At 38.8% G+C, this 17370-nt stretch overlaps 1 protein-coding gene across 1 annotated transcript in view; it reads left to right on the top strand.

The window, feature by feature from the left end:
- Positions 1–617, top strand: part of PRELP (proline and arginine rich end leucine rich repeat protein) — a 104737-nt gene extending 104120 nt beyond the window's left edge. Inside the window, exon 3 of the mRNA XM_053706727.1 lies at positions 251–617. Coding sequence (XP_053562702.1) covers positions 251–426 — 176 coding nt within the window. The 3' untranslated portion in view covers positions 427–617. The remainder of the gene's footprint in view (positions 1–250) is intronic.
- The last annotated feature ends 16753 nt before the right edge of the window (positions 618–17370 follow it).

Below are 17370 nucleotides of genomic sequence, written 5' to 3'. Positions count from 1 at the left end.
CCTAAATGTAAAAAAAATACAAAGCAGTTAGCACACACTTGATTGACAATTAGGTGCCGATTTATCATCGGTCTGTCCTACACGATCCGTTCAGCGTATCATGTCCGTCAGACATCGATGAATGGCATGTATCATTGCACAAGCAGTTCTTGTGAACTGCTTGTGCAATGCCACCCCCTGCAGGCCGCTAGCAACGAGTGTTATACTGGGTGTTGATAAATACTCTCTCTCTTTTTACTTCTCTTTACAGAGGTTAATGGCACAGAGATCTGCCCAACTCCCTTTGTCGCAGTTGACTATTTTTCTTCTGATTTTTCGTCTGTCCCCCGACTCCGATACCTGAGGCTGGATGGGAATCAACTGAAGCCCCCTATTCCTCTGGATGTTATAATGTGCTTTCGGCTGCTGCAATCTGTCATCATCTGAGGAGGATAACTCACTTGCTTCTAAACCAAGACACACCATCAAAGCAACTTGTTGTAGTAGTTAATACTTTTCTTTTGTATAAAAATAGCTTCAAATGTAAACATTTTATTCTTTACCTTTGAAAAATGTTAAAGTAAAACTAAAGTCAAAATTCAGAGAGACTATGTAATTTTAAACAACTTTCCAATTTACTTTGATTATCAATTTGTACTCATTTTTTTAATAAGCACATTTTCTGAGACACCAGCTCCAACTGATAATGTGCAAGAGTTCCTGGTGTATAAGTATATGAGCCGTAATTGGCCGTTAGCTGTCACATGATACAGTGAGCAGGGAAATGGAAACAATTATTGAAATTTTGCAGAAAAAAAAAATCTACTGATAATTAGAAATTAAGTGTAAGTGCTATTGCATTGTCTTTTTTTATTGGGTATTAGTGGATTATGCAATTCTACTCTTTTTAATGGTCCTTTAACTTAGGGGGCGATTTATCAAGCTGAGGCGGACCGGGCATGTCCGCCGCAGCTCGCCTCTGGGGGAATTCAGCATTGCACACAAGCTCTATTTTGCACTTGCGTGCAATCCCGCCCCCTGCCCACGCACAGCCAATCACATGCAGGCAGGAGATGTCAATCTCCCTGGTCGGACTAGACCGGGAAGATTGAAATTCGCCACTAAGAGGTGGTGAAAAGGTCTTAGGCAGGCGAAACCTGTGAGCACCTGCAGTCGTAGTCAGGCGAAAAATCGACCCCATAGTCCTCTAAAAGGTATTAGATACTACAACCATTGTAAATTTCTCCGGGAACAATGCAACAGTCTTTACTTAGGAGTAGTTAACCTTTTCAAATGAGAAGCCACATTGGAAATCCTTATTATTTACAGGATCTCAGAACCCATTTGAATCAATCTAGATACTAAAAAAAAATAATCTAGTCTTTAATTATCATTAAAGAAAAAAATTGGGTTCAGTATCCCTTTAACGGGACATTCCAGTCAAAATTAGAATGCACGTGGGTGAATTTCAGTTTTGAATGGAAACATTTTTGCAATATACAGGTATTTGCAAAAATGTTTCTAGTAAAATCTATTGCTGTTTCAAGAGTATACTTAAATATGCTCTGTACACTAGTATTTTAAGCACTGCACTTGTTCAGACAATCTAAAGTACTTGTATCATCTGATAATTACTAAATTTGCATCATTGCTGCCATGATACAAGCCCCACTGGCTATCTGAGCAGCTGCAATATTTTAAATGCTGGTATACTGAGAATATCTAGCTATGCTTCAGCGTCACATGAATGTGCAGAGAAAAATGCTAACACTAAAACAGTGATACATTTTACTAGAAGCATTTCTGCCAATAAATGTGTATTCTAAATATGTTTATGTATGGGCATTTCAATTTTGACAGGGAACACCCACAATGTTCTAAAATGAAAAACTGCCTTTATAGAATTAGGACAGGGGCCCAGAGATCTTAACAGAATTGGTCCCTTAGGTTGGACAACCCTGTGCTAGAATATTGTTTAAAAACAGCTTGGCAAGCAATAGCAGTCTCCTAAATATACTGACTTCTATGGCTCCTTCAGAAGAGATAATATTCAGCAAATTAAATTAACGCATGTATATATATATAAAAAAAAATCTACAGCTTTGTAGATCTGCACCATACATTAAAAATAGGGGATATTGCTTTAATTGTAAAATCTTATGCAGTTTGAATGAATCTGTGGCACATTGATGTTTCCACAAATATAAGTTTGGATTCACGATATCCTATGCAAATACATTAATATAGTTTTTTTTATTTACTACATTATATATATATATATATATATATATATATATATATATATATATATATATATATATATATATATAAAAACACATACAGACACACCTGCACAATATAATACACTTTGTTACAGTAGGTGCAACCTTCCTTGCTTCACTTACATACATAACTCTAGAGCAGGGGTCGGCAACCTTGGGCCCCCAGATGTTTTGGAACTACATTTCCCATGATGCTCCAAAACATCTCTGGGGCCAAAGGTTGTTGACCCCTGCTCTAGAGCACTGTTTTTCAAACCTTTCCCCAACAGGCCAGATTGTCAGGATTAACTTGGGTGAGAACAGGTAAAATAACCATATTTGCTAATCAGCTGATTATTTCACCTGTGCTTCAATTCAGATATGCTCAAAATGTGGCCTGTTAGGGAGGCCCAGGGAAAGGTTTGAAAATGAGTGCTCTAGAGCATTGTTTCTCAACCGCGGTCCTCAAGTACGCTCCAACAAGTCATGTTTTCATTATAGCTGAATCAGTGCACAGGTGAAATAATCAGCTGATGGATGAGAGCAAATTAGTAACCATGGCTGATTACTTCACCTGTGCGCTGGTTCAGCTATAATGGAACTCAGGCCTGTTGGGGGGTACTTGAGGACTGCGGTTGAGAAACACTGCTGTAGAGGGACTCATGACAGCTCTAAACTAAAAAAGGTGACAGTATAATGTACACAGTCAACTTAAACGCACGCGCCACATTAACATTCTCGCTGCTTTCCAGAGCACTGTGCTGAGACACATTGATATGATAACCAGCACTCTATTGCTACTTATTTTTACACACTCACACACTGTTTATTTGCAAACATGCTTCTGTACTGACACAAACTATCTAGCACTTCAATGTGAAGAGAAATTGCTTAAAGGGACATGAAACCCAAATTTTTTCTTTCATGATTTAGAAAGAGCATACAATTTTAAACAACTTTCTAATTTACTTCTATTATCTATTTTGCTTCATTCTCTTGATATTCTTTGCTGAAAAGCATATCTAGATATGCTTAGTAGCTGCTGATTGGTAGCTGCACATAGATGCCGCCTGTGATTGGTTCACTGTGTGCATTGATATTTCTTCATTAAAGTATATCTAAAGAATAAAGCAAATTAGGTAATAGAAGTAAATTGGAATGTTGTTTAAAATTATATTCTCTACCTTAATCATGAAAGAAAATTTTTGGTTATAGTGTCCCTTTAATCTCCAGACACTGCCTGCTGAACTGATGCACAAGAAACAACTGAATACAATTTCATTTCACATGAGAAATAAATCAATACAAATAAAACTGCTCTATATTTTATCTGCCTACTTTCTTAACAGTACCTATATAATACAAAATACCTAGAAGTAGATCACCTATCAAATTCCAGTGTTGCTACCCAAAAGGGTACAGGCAGATGCACCAATCAGCAGGGTGCAGATGTAGAGACTAATAGCAAAAAGATTAGACCAAACTCACTGGATTTCAGCAACTCCAACAATTTTATTCCTTTTTAAATACATTTTTTGAGTTGTTGAAATCCAGTGTGGTCTAATCGTTTTACTATCTATCTATCTATCTATCTATCTATCTATCTATCTATCTATCTATCTATCTAATCTAACCTATCTATCTAATCTATCTAATCTAACCTATCTATCTATCTATCTATCTATCTATCTATCTATCTATCTATCTAATCTAACCTATCTATCTAATCTATCTAATCTAACCTATCTATCTATCTATCTATCTATCTATCTATCTATCATCTATCTATATATTTATATATATATATATATATATATATATATATACATATACATGGAAGAAATGGGCCGATTTATCATGGCCCAAATGGGGCGAAATACATCTGTTTCTGTGCAAATACATCTGTTTCTCGCCGGAAACAGGAGTTAAGACCGCTGCTATTTAACTGGCCCCCCGCCTCTGAGGCGGCGGACAGCAAATCGCCCGATCGTATACGATCGGGTTGATTGACACTCCCTGGTAGCAGCTGATTGTCCGCAAATCTGCAGGTGGCGGCATTGCAGTGTATGCTGTCGGCATTTATCGATATCTGGCGGACATGATTGCTACAGTGGATCATGTCGGCCAGACACATGATAAATCAGCCCCTGTATATGTATAAGTCAATTATTCATGTATGTTTAGGTAGCATCTACTGACGAAAACAATTTCAATACAATAATTTCTCCTTAAATGGACAATCTAATGCAAAAATTTAATTTTTTAGATTATAATGTGCCTACCACCCCAAGGCAGAAAAAAAGCAACTGCCTCACCTGATTAGCTGACCAGCCATTTCCTGCTTGTGAGCTGCAGGTCTTTACCTATGCATTTAACTCCTTTTCAGGTGCAAAAAATATAGTTATATGAAGTTGATCATGTAAAAAATGACATGCTCTAGGGATTTTTTATTTAATTTCAATGTCCCATTAAGAGCTTATATGGCTTACAGATGTATAATGCTTGAATTGTGCTGTGAATGATTGTACATGCATAAAAGCTGAAACAATTGTGTATGAATTATTTTTATTCTAAAAACGTAATCAAAGTCACATGTGAGTATATATAAAAAAAATAAAGGTCACATCCCAGTGTAAAAAATATAACATTTTATTTTACATAAATTTCACTTTGTTAATATATATTTATCACCTGTACCCAGAATACCCCCCGTGTTATTGCAGATGTCACCATTTATAGGAGTATACTAACATTGCTGAATCTGGTGGTCTCACTTGCCATATTTTCCTCTGTAATTGCACTGAAGCATAAATTCATTTTGTGTTTCATTGATTTGTTATACAGATCATAAGGAAAGGGAGTTCTTTAAAAAATGTATTGCTGCATCAGATATAAGAATTTTATTTTATTTTATTGTACACTGGAATGTCCCTTTAAGGACGATACAGTGTTTGAGTCCACCTCAATAAAAAAAATAAACTAGCCTATCTCAATAGGGTCCTGCAGGTTAAAAAAAAAGAAATGCAAAAAATGTCAATTCAGCTGCATTTGTGTAGCATTTTACACAGGAATTCAAAAGCATCTTAAAGGAACAGTAAATTCAAAATTAAATTTTCATGGTTTAGATAGAAAATGGAGTTTTAAAAAAAACTTTCCAATTTACTTCTGTTTTCAAATTTGCTTAATTTTCTTGGTATTCTTTGTTGAAGAGTAAACCTAAGTAGGCTAAAAGGAGCTAAGTGTATAATGGAATGTTCTGTTTGAATCATGAAAGTATAATTTACTGTCCCTTTAATAAGTGTAAATAACACTATTATTGCAAAATAGACCATTGTGTCTGTAAATATAATGCTTTATTGACATTAAAGGGACATTCCAGCCAAAAATGGAATCCACATGGATGCATTTCAGTTTTAATAAAAGCATTTTTTGAAATATACATCTATTAGCAAAAATGCTTCTAATGAAGGCCATAGCTGTTTCAAAAGCGTATATTTATGTATGCACCGTGCACCAGCATTTTAAACACAGCAGAGAGCCTAAGGTGCTTGTATCATCTGGTAATGACTTAATTTGTTAATTGCTGATATGATACAAGCCCCACTTACTGCAATGAAAAGCTGCAGTATTTAAAATGCTGGTGCACTGAGAATATCTAGCTAACTTTTTTTACTTGAAGCATTTTTGCCAATACATGTATATTCTATTCAAAGATGTCATTCATCTATGTGTATTTAAATTTTCACTGCTATGTCCTTTTAAAATACAAGTGATAAAACTGATACTCTTACACACTGCTTGGTTTATCAACAATAAAACAACTTTATCACCATATTTATGAAATTCTATTTGATAACGTGCTCCTGCACACATTTTTATATGCACATATGGTTCAAGCTAACACAAATGTATATGTGCCAACTGCTAATGTAGCAATAACAAGTGATCCCATTGCTAAACTAAAAATCACCCATGAGCACACCTTGCTCTACTAGCATTGCCCAACCATGTGTAAATATGAATTAGTTTATTCATATAGCTGAATAAATACCCAGCTACACAAACAAACCTATATATAACAACTCTGCTAGCCTAGAGTATTATGTACAATATATCTTACCTGGTGCATTGACACGGCACAGGGTGCCGATTGGAGTTTCTTAATTGTCCTGATGAAGGCTTCCATGTAAGCCGAAACGTCGACTTATGACTTTTCTATGTTATCGCTATGAAAAATAAATGATATTCTATTTGCTGTTATGCAATTTACATAAATCCTGAGAGTGCCCTCCCTTTTTGAGTTCGTGTCTACATGTCCATAGAGGATTGCACCCAGGTTCTGTATCAAATCACCAAAGTTGGAGTGCTGGAACACGTGCAATTGGATGTACAATATATAAATATGAATTAACAGAAGTAGTAATATACTATATATATAACACACATTGATATGTTAATACTCGGCTTGATGTACTGCAACAAATAACTGAACATATCTATTCTACCAACTAGCCACTATTAATGCATAAACACAACTATTACAGCAATTAGAACTTTGCTGTATGTGAACCAATTTGCTAAACTTCACTTTAAAGTGAAGGTCAATTTAGATGAATCAGTGCCCGGTTTTTAATGATACTATTCAAAACCAGGGCACTTTAATTAATCAAAATTGATATTTCACTCATTTTCTTCAAAAGCTTACTTTTTAATCCTGACAGCCGCTGCAGCGCTTCCTCCGCAGGTCCAAAATGACGAATCCGGCTTCCTCCAATCATGACGTTGTCTCAGGCCATGATGATTCCACGGGGGGAAAGCTGTGATTGGAGGAAGCCGGATTCGTCATTTCTGACGTATGAAGAGGCTTCTGACGGCCAGGGGAATCGCTGGAGCTGCCGTCAGGATTAAAAGGTAAGTTTTTGAAGAAAACATGTGAAATGTCAGCTTCGATTAATTAAAGTGCCCTTGTTTTTAATAGTATTATCAAAAACCGGGCACCGATTCATCTAAATTGACCTTCACTTTAACTCTGCTACACCCAGTGGCGTATTTAGGTTTTGTGCTGCCCTAAGCACTCAAAATTCTGCTAAACCCACTCCACGGATGTAGGCCTTTTTTGGCCATAATATTTTTTTGCCTTGCCCTTGGTAATTTATTTTTCTGTTGTTTCCAAAATAAATGTTCACACACAAACATCTATCTATTGCTGCAATACATATATAAAAAAACAAACACAGATTTCTTTAAAACAATACTTCCCCAAACACAAAACTAAGTGCTAAAATCCAACAGAACTAAAGGCAATAGCTGAATAAAAGAAAGATTCAGAGCTACCGTAAGTTCCATGGGCCCTCTATAGCTTATAAACACAACGACCTTTAGTAGCACACATCAGTAGCAGAGACACACAAATACAATACTAGCTCCTTACTAAGGGGTTGATTTATCAAGCAACGGCGGTCAGGGGCATACATACGCGCCCCTGTCCACCGCTGCTCGCCTCTGGCGGGCTGAATTCCACTTCCCTACAGTATCACAGACACACATAGACTATACTAGCACCCTACAGCAGCACAGGAACAAATAGACTATACTAGCACCCTACAGTAGCACAGACACACATAGACTATACTACCACCAGCAAAGGAACACATAGGCCTCTAGTTATCAAGCCGTCAACCTCAAAAACGCTGGAATTCCGCAGCGTATTTGCGGCGAGGCTGATTCACTGTAGTTATCAAGCACTACAGCCCGGCAAAAGTAGAATATAGTGACGTAAGCTTCTATCCGCTGGACTCAGTCCGACACAGATCGATTCTTATGTCACTCCAGATGTTCCGAACGCAAGATCGGCACAATCTGACTACTTTTGGTAGTTATCAAACTACTACCAGGTACGCTCGCCACTATTCCGGGCCAGCGTACCTGGTTTTCAGGCGGATCCCATAGGAATCAATTGGAGTCTGACCATAGCGAAAGCTCATGCTCGCTGCTGCCCGATATCCCATTGATTCCTATGTGAAGTGTGTACACCTAACACCCTAACATGTACCCCGAGTCTAAACACCCCTAATCTGCCCCCCCTACACCGCCGCAACTAAATAAATGTATTACCCCCTAAACCGCCGCTCTCGGAGCCCACCACCACTCTAATAAACTTATTAACCCCTAAACCGCTGCTCCCGGAGCCCACCGCAACTATAATAAATATGTTAACCCCTAAACCGCCGCTCCCGGACCCCGCCGCAACTATAATAAATATGTTAACCCCTAAACCGCCGCTCCAGGACCCCGCCGCCACCTACATAATACCTATTAACCCCTATCCTGCACCCCTACACCGCCGCTACTATAATAAAATTATCAACCCCTAAACCTAAGTCTAACCCTAAACCTAACACCCCCCCTAACTTAAATATTAATTAAATACATCTAAATAAATATTATTCTTATTAACTAAATTAATCCTATTTAAAACTAAATACTTACCTTTAAAATAAACCCTAATATAGCTACAATCTAACTTATAATTATATTCTAGCTATTTTAGGATTTAATTTTTATTTTACAGGCAAATTTCAATTTATTTTAACTAGGTACAAAAGCTATTAAATAGTTATTAACTATTTAATAGCTACCTAGATAAAATAAAGTCAAATTTACCTGTAAAATAAAAACTAACCTAAGTTACAATTACACCTAACACTAAACTATCATTAAATAAATTATTCCTATTTAAAAATAAATACTTACCTGTAAAATAAACCCTAAGATAGCTACAATGTAATTAATAATTACATTGTAGCTATTTTAGGATTTAAATTTATTTTACAGGTAACTTATTACAGGTATTTATTTTAACTAGGTAGAACAGTTATTAAATAGTTATTAACTATTTAATAACTACCTAGCTAAAAGACATACAAATTTACCTGTAAAATAAATATTAACCTAAGTTACAATTAAACCTAACACTACACTATCATTAAATAAATTAAATTAATTAACTACAAATACCTACAATTAAATACAATTAAATAAACTAACTAAAGTACAAAAAATAAAAAAATATTACAAGATTTTAATCTAATTACACCTAATCTAAGCCCCCTAATAAAATAACAAAGCCCCCCAAAATAAAAAAATGCCCTACCCTATTCTAAATTACAAAAGTTAACAGCTCTATTACCTTACCAGCCCTTAAAAGGGCCTTTTGTGGGGCATGCCACAAAGTAATCAGCTCTTTTGCATGTAAAAAAAATACAAACCCCCCCCAACATTAAAACCCACCACCCACATACCCCTACTCTAACCCACCCAAACCCCCCTTAAAAAAACCTAACACTAACCCCCTGAAGATCTCCCTACCTTGAGTCGTCTTCAGCCAGCCGACCACCGATGGAACAGAAGAGGACATCCGCAGCGGCCGAAGTCATCATCCAAGGGGCCCTGAAGAGGTCTTCCATCTGATAGAAGTCTTCATCCATGCGGCGTCTTCAATCTTCATCCATCCAGAGCGGAGCGGAGCCTTCTTCAAACGAGCCGACGCTGTGCCATCCTCTTCCAACGACGCCTACCCGACGAATGGATATTCCTTTAAGTGATGTCATCCAAGATGGCGTCCCTCGAATTCCGATTGGCTGATAGGATTCTATCCAATCAGCCAATCAGATTGAGCTTGCATTCTATTGGCTGTTCCGATCAGCTCTGCCAGCTCAATCCTATTGGCTGATTGCATCAGCCAATAAGATTTTTTCTACCTTAATTCCAATTGGCTGATAGAATTCTATCAGCCAATCGGAATTGAAGGGACGCCATCTTGGATGAAGTCATTTAAAGGAACCTTCATTCAGTCGTCGGATCTCGTTAGAAGAGGATGCTCCGCATCGGATGTCTTGAAGATGGATGAAGATAGAAGATGCCGTCTGGATGAAGACTTCTGCCCGTCTGGAGGACCACTTCTGCCCATCTGGAGGACCACTTCTGCCGGCTTCGTGGAGGACTTCGCCCCGGTTGGGTGAAGACTTCTCAAGGTAGGGTGATCTTCAAGGGGTTAGTGTAAGGTTTTTTTAAGGGGGGATTGGGTGGGTTTTAGAGTAGGGTTGGTTGTGTTGGTGTTGGGTTTTAATGTTGGGGGGGGTATTTGTAATTTGTTTTACAGGTAAAAAAGAGCTAATGTTAGGGTGTTAGGTGTAGACATAAAATGTGTTTCCCCATAGGATTCAACGGGGCTGCGTTAGGAGCTTTACGCTGCTTTTTTGCAGGTGTTAGGGTTTTTTTTAGCTGGCTCTCCCCCATTGATTCCTATGGGGAAATCGTGCACGAGCACGTTTTACCAGCTCACCGCTAACGTAAGCAGCGCTGGTATTGAGGTGAGATGTGGAGCTAAATTTTGGTCAACGCTCACTTTTTTGCGGCTAACGCCGGGTTTGTAAAAACCCGTAATACCAGTGCTGTCTGTAAGTGAGCGGTGAGCATAAACTGCTTGTTAGCACCGCACAGCCTCTAACGCAAAACTCGTAATCTAGGCGTATGTGTTTTTGTGCTGCTGTGGAGTGCTAGTATAGTGTATGTGTGTCTGTGCTACTGTAGGGTGCTAGTATAGTCTGTGTGTTTGTGTGCTGCTGTGGAGTGCTAGTATAGTGTATGAGTTTCTGTGCTACTATATGGTGCTAGTATAGTCTATGTGTTTCTGTGCTGCTGTAGGGTGCTAGTATAGTCTGTGTGTGTCTGTGCTGCTGTAGGGTGCTAGTATAGTTTATGTGTTTCTGTGCTGCTATAGGGTGCTAGTATAGTCTATGTGTTTCTGTGCTGCTGTAGGGTGCTAGTATAGTCTATGTGTTTCTGTGCTGCTGTAGGGTGCTAGTATAGTCTATGTGTTTCTGTGCTGCTGTAGGGTGCTAGTATAATCTGTCTGCTTCTGTGCTGCTGTAGGGTGCTAGTATAGTATATGTGTTTCTGTGCTGCTGTAGGGTGCTAGTATAGTGTATGTGTATCTGTGCTACTGTAGGGTGCTAGTATAGCCTATGTGTTTCTGTGCTGCTGTAGGGTGCTAGTATATTCTATGTGTTTCTGTGCTGCTGTAGGGTGCTAGTATAGTCTATGTGTTTCTATGTTGCTGTAGGGTGCTAATATAGTCTATGTGTTCCTGTGCTGATGTAGGGTGCTAGTATAGTCTATGTGTTCCTGTGCTGCTGTAGGGTGCTAGTATAGTCTATGTGTTTCTGTGCTGCTGTAGGGTGCTAGTATAGTCTATGTGTTTCTGTGCTGCTGTAGGGTGCTAGTATAGTCTATGTGTTCCTGTGCTGATGTAGGGTGCTAGTATAGTCTATGTGTTCCTGTGCTGATGTAGGGTGCTAGTATAGTGTATGTATGTCTGTGCTACTGTAGGGTGCTACTATAGCCTATGAGTTTCTGTGCTGCTGTAGGGTGCTAGTATAGTCTATGTGTTTCTGTGCTGCTGTGGAGTGCTAGTATAGTGTATGAGTTTCTGTGCTACTGTAGGGTGCTAGTATAGTCTATGTGTTCCTGTGCTGCTGTAGGGTGCTAGTATAGTCTGTGTGTTTCTGTGCTGCTGTAGGGTGCTAGTGTATAGTCCATGTGTTCCTGTGCTGCTGTAGGGTGCTAGTATAGTCTTTGTGTTTCTGTGCTGCTGTGTGCTTTGTCAAAGCCGAAAGGCGAAACATGTCAGGGAGCGCTGAGATTTTGTGTCTCGTTTTTTTAATTTTTTTGCAGTTGTGTGAATTGTGAATGACTGATATTAGCAATATAGAAATTTAAAATAAGGTGTGTATGAAGTGGTCGAATGGCGCTATACTGATTAAGTATGAGCAGTAGTTTACTCTCCTATAGTGTACTATAAAAACCTGTGGCATTAAAATGAACAGTTACTGGTTTTATAAGCAAGTTAATATAAGTTACTAGTACATACTGAAGACCGGAGATATTTAAAAAATAAATAAATAAATAATAAACCAAAAATACATATACCGATACCAGGGTACTCTATAAGTAAGTGGCCACTTGTTTACTGTGTTAACACCGCGGCTTCGATGTACATATTTCAGTTACCTCTCAGTACACGATACAAGCCATAATCAATGTTCCGCTAGTATAATTACTCCTAGACCACTTACAGTATCCAGATACACATAGACTATACAAGCACCCTACAGTAGCACAGAAACACATAGACTATACTAGCACCCTACAGCAGCACAGGAACACATAGACTATACTAGAACCCTACAGCAGCACAGAAACACACAGACTATACTTGTACCCTACAGCAGCACAGGAACACACAGACTATACTAGCACCCTACAGCAGCACAGAAACACATAGACTATACTAGCACCTTACAGTAGCACAGAAACTCATACACTATACTAGCACTCCACAGCAGCACAGAAACACACAGACTATACTAGCACCCTACAGTAGCACAGACACACATACAATATACTAGCACTCCACAGCAGCACAGAAACATATAGACTATATTAGCACCCTACAGCAGCACAGTAACACATAGACTATACTGACACCCTACAACAGCACAGAAACACATAGACTATAATAGCACCCTACAGCAGCACAGATACACATAGACTATACAAGCACCCTACAGTAGCACAGAAACACATAGACTATACTAGCACCCTACTGCAGCACAGACACACATAGACTATACTAGAACCCTACAGCAGCACAGAAACACACAGACTATACTTGTACCCTACAGCAGCACAGGAACACACAGACTATACTAGCACCCTACAGCAGCACAGAAACACATAGACTATACTTGTGCCCTACAGCAGCATATAAACACTTAGACTATACTAGCACCCTACAGCAGCACAGAAACACATAGACTATATTTGTGCCCTACAGCAGCACATAAACACACAGACTATACTAGCACCCTACAGCAGCACAGAAACACATAGACTATACTAGCATCCTACAGCAGCACATAAACACACAGACTATACTAGCACCCTACAGCAGCACAGAAACACACAGACTATACTAGAACCCTACAGAAGCACATAAACACATAGACTATACTAGCACCCTACAGCAGCACAGAAACACAGAGACTATACTAGCACCCTACAGCAGCACATAAACACACAGACTATACTAGCACCCTATAGCAGCACAGGAACACATAGACTATAATTGTGCCCTACAGCAGCACAGAAACAAACAGACTATACTAGCACCCTACAGCAGCACAGAAACACATAGACTATACTAGCACCCTACAGGAGCAAAGAAACACATAGACTATACTAGCACCCTACAGCAGCACAGAAACAGACAGACTATACTAGCACCCTAAAGTAGCACAGAAATACATAGGCTATACTAGCACCCTACAGCAGCACAGAAACACATACGCCTAGATTACGAGTGTGCGGTGCTAACAAGCAGTTTATGCTCACCACTCACTTGCAGACAGCGCTGGTATTACAGGTGTTTACAAACCCGGCGTTAGCCACAAAAAAGTGAGCGTTGACCAAAATTTAGCTCCACATCTCACCTCAATACCAGCGCTGCTTACGTTAGCGGTGAGCTGGTAAAACGTGCTTGTGCTCGATTTCCCCATAGGAATCAATGGGGGAGAGCCGGCTGAAAAAAAACCTAACACCTGCAAAAAAGCAGCATAAAACTCCTAACGCAGCCCCATTGATTCCTATGGGGAAACACATTTTATGTCTACACCCAACACCCTAACATGAACCTCGAGTCTAAACACCCCTAATCTCACACTTATTAACCCCTAATCTGCAGCCCCTGAAATCGCCGACACCTACATTATACTTATTAATTTCTAATCTGCCGCTCTGGACACCGACGCCACCTACATTATATTTATTAATTTCTAATCTGCCGCTCTGGACACCGCCGCCACCTACATTATACTTATGAACCCCTAATCTGCCGCCCCCAACATCGCCGACACCTTCATTTTATTTATTAACCCCTAATCTGCCGCCCCCTATGTCGCCGCAACCTACCTACACTTATTAACCCCTAAATCTGCCGCCCCCCAACGTCACTGCCACTATAATAAAGTTATTAACCCCTAATCCTAAATCTAACCCTAACCCTAACACCCCCTAACTTAATTAGAATTTAAATAAATCTAAATAAAATTACGGAAGAAAACCCATTAAATTACAGAAAATAATAAAGAAATTACAAGATTTTTAAACTAATTACACTTACTCTAATCCCCCTAACAATATAAAAAATCCCCCCAAAATAAAAAAAGCCCTATCCTACACTAAATTACAAATAGCCCTTAAAAGGGCCTTTTGCGGGGCATTACCCCAAAGTAATCAGCTCTTTTACCTGAATAAATCAGCCAATCGGAATTAAGGTAGAAAAAATCCTATTGGCTGATGCAATCAGCTAATAGGATTGAACTGGCATTCTATTGGCTGATTGAAACAGCCAATAGAATGCCAGCTCAGTCCTATTGGCTGATTGGATCAGCCAATAGGATTAAAGTTCAATCCTATTGGCTGATTGCATCAGCCAATATGATTTTTTCTACCTTAATTCCGATTGGCTGATAGAATTCTATCAACCAATCGGAATTGAAGGGATGCCATCTTGGATGACGTTGGCCGTCGGAAAAAGAGGATGCTCCGCGTCGGATGTCTTGAAGATGGACCCGCTCGGCGCCGGATGGATGAAGATAGAAGATGCCGTCTGGATGAAGACTTCTGCCCGTCTGGAGGACCACTTCTACCCGGTTGGAAGAAGACTTCTGCCCATCTGGAGGACTACTTCTGCCCAGTTGGGTGAAGACTTCTCATGGTAGGGTAATCTTTAAGGGGTTAGTGTTAGATTTTTTTAAGGGGGTATTGGGTGGGTTTTAGAGTAGGGTTGGTTTTCTCAGGTAAAAGAGCTGATTACTTTGGTGCAATACCCGCAAAAGGCCCTTTTAAGGGCAATTTGTAATTTAGTGTAGGGTAGTGCTTTTTATTTTGGGGGGCTTTTTTATTTTGTTAGGGGTAAATTTGTCTTTATTTTAGCTAGGTAGTTGCCTGTTAGAATGTACCTAGTTAAAATAAATACAAAGTTGCCTGTAAAATAAAAATAAACCCTAAGATAGCTACAATGTAACTATTAGTTATATTGTAGCTAGCTTAGGGTTTATTTTATAGGTAAGTATTTAGTTTTAAATAGGAATTATTTAGTTAATTGTAGTAATTTTATTTAGATTTATTTAAATTATATTTAAGTTAGGGGGTTTTAGGGTTAGGGTTATACTTAGGTTTAGGGGTTGATAACTTTATTATAGTGGCGGCGACGTTGGGGGCGGCAGATTAGGGGTTAATAAATGTAGGTAGGTGGCAGCGTTGTTAGGGCCTGCAGATTAGGGGTTAATAATATTTAACTAGTGTTTGCGATGTTGGAGTGCAGCGATTTAGGGGTTAATATGTTTATTATACTGGCGGCGATGTCCGTTTTGGCAGATTAGGGGTTAAAAATGTATTTTTGTGTTTGCGATGTGAGGGGGCCTCGGTTTAGGGGTTAATAGGTAGTGTATGGGTGTTAGTGTACTTTTTAGCACTTTAGTAAGAGATTTATGCTACGGCGTTGTACTCTTAACTACTGACTTTAAAATGCGGTACCAGGCTTGACAGGAGAGGGTCTATCACTCACTTTTGGTCATACTCGTAATACTGGCGCTATGCAAGTCCCATTGAAAATATAGGATACGCAATTGACGTAAGTGGATTTGCGGTATTTCCGAGTCTGGCCAAAAAAGTGAGCGGTACACCTGTACCTTCAAGACTCGTAATACTAGCCGGCGTTAAAAAGAATGCCAGCTCAATCCTATTGGCTGATTGGATCAGCCAATCGGAATTAAGGTAGAAAAAATCCTATTGGCTGATGAAATCAGCCAATAGGATTGAACTTCAATCCTATTGGCTGATCCAATCAGCCAATAGGATTGAGCTGGCATTCTATTGCTGTTCCAATCAGCCAATATAATGCCAGTTCAATCCTATTGACTGATTGCATCAGCCAATCAAATTTTTTCTACCTTGAATTGAAGGGACGCCATCTTGGATGACGTCATTTAAAGGAACCTTCATTCAGTCGTCGGCCGTCGGAAGAAGAGGATGCTCCGCGTCAGATGTCTTGAAGATGGACCCGCTCTGCGCCGGATGGATGAAGATAGAAGATGCCATCTGGATGAAGACTTCTGCCCGTCTGGAGGACCTCTTCTGCCTGGTTGGCTGAAGACTTCTGCCCGTCTGGAGGACCACTTCTGCCCGGTTGGGTGAAGACTTCTCATGGTAGGGTGATCTTCAAGGGGGTTAGTGTTAGGTTTTTTTAAGGGGGATTTGGTGGGTTTTAGAGTAGGGTTGGTTGTGTGGGTGGTGGGTTTTAATGTTGGGGGGGTATTTGTACTTTTTTTTTACAGGTAAAAGAGCTGATTACTTTGGGGCAATGCCCCGCAAAAGGCCCTTTTAAGGGCTATTTGTAATTTAGTGTAGGATAGGGCTTTTTATTTTGGGGGGCTTTTTTATTTTGTTAGGGGGATTAGAGTAGGTGTAATTAGTTTAAAAATCTTGTAATTTCTTTATTATTTTCTGTAATTTAGTGTATGTTTTTTTTCGTACTTTAGATAATTTTATTTAATTGTAATTAATTGTATTTAATTTAGGTAATTAATTTAATTATAATGTAGTGTTAGGTGTAATTGTAACGTAGGTTAGGTTTTATTTTACAGGTAAATTTGTCTTTATTCTAACTAGGTAGTTATTAAATAGTTAATAACTATTTAATAACTATTGTACCTAGTTAAAATAAATACAAAGTTGCCTGTAAAATAAAAATAAACCCTAAGCTAGCTACAATGTAACTATTATTTATATTGTAGCTAGCTTATGGTTAATTTATAGGTAAGTATTTAGTTTTAAATAGGAATTATTTAGTTAATTGTAGTAATTTTATTTAGATTTATTTAAATTATATTTAAGTTAGGGGGTGTTAGGGTTAGGGTTAAACTTAGGTTTAGGGGTTAATACCTTTATTATAGTGGCGGCGACGTTGGGGCGGCAGATTAGGGGTTAATAAGTGTAGGTAGGTTGC

The sequence above is a fragment of the Bombina bombina genome, chromosome 3 (assembly GCF_027579735.1).
Source record: "Bombina bombina isolate aBomBom1 chromosome 3, aBomBom1.pri, whole genome shotgun sequence".
In the NCBI taxonomy this organism is placed as follows: Eukaryota; Metazoa; Chordata; class Amphibia; order Anura; family Bombinatoridae; genus Bombina; species Bombina bombina.
This window is presented reverse-complemented; position numbering and strand designations above follow the sequence as displayed.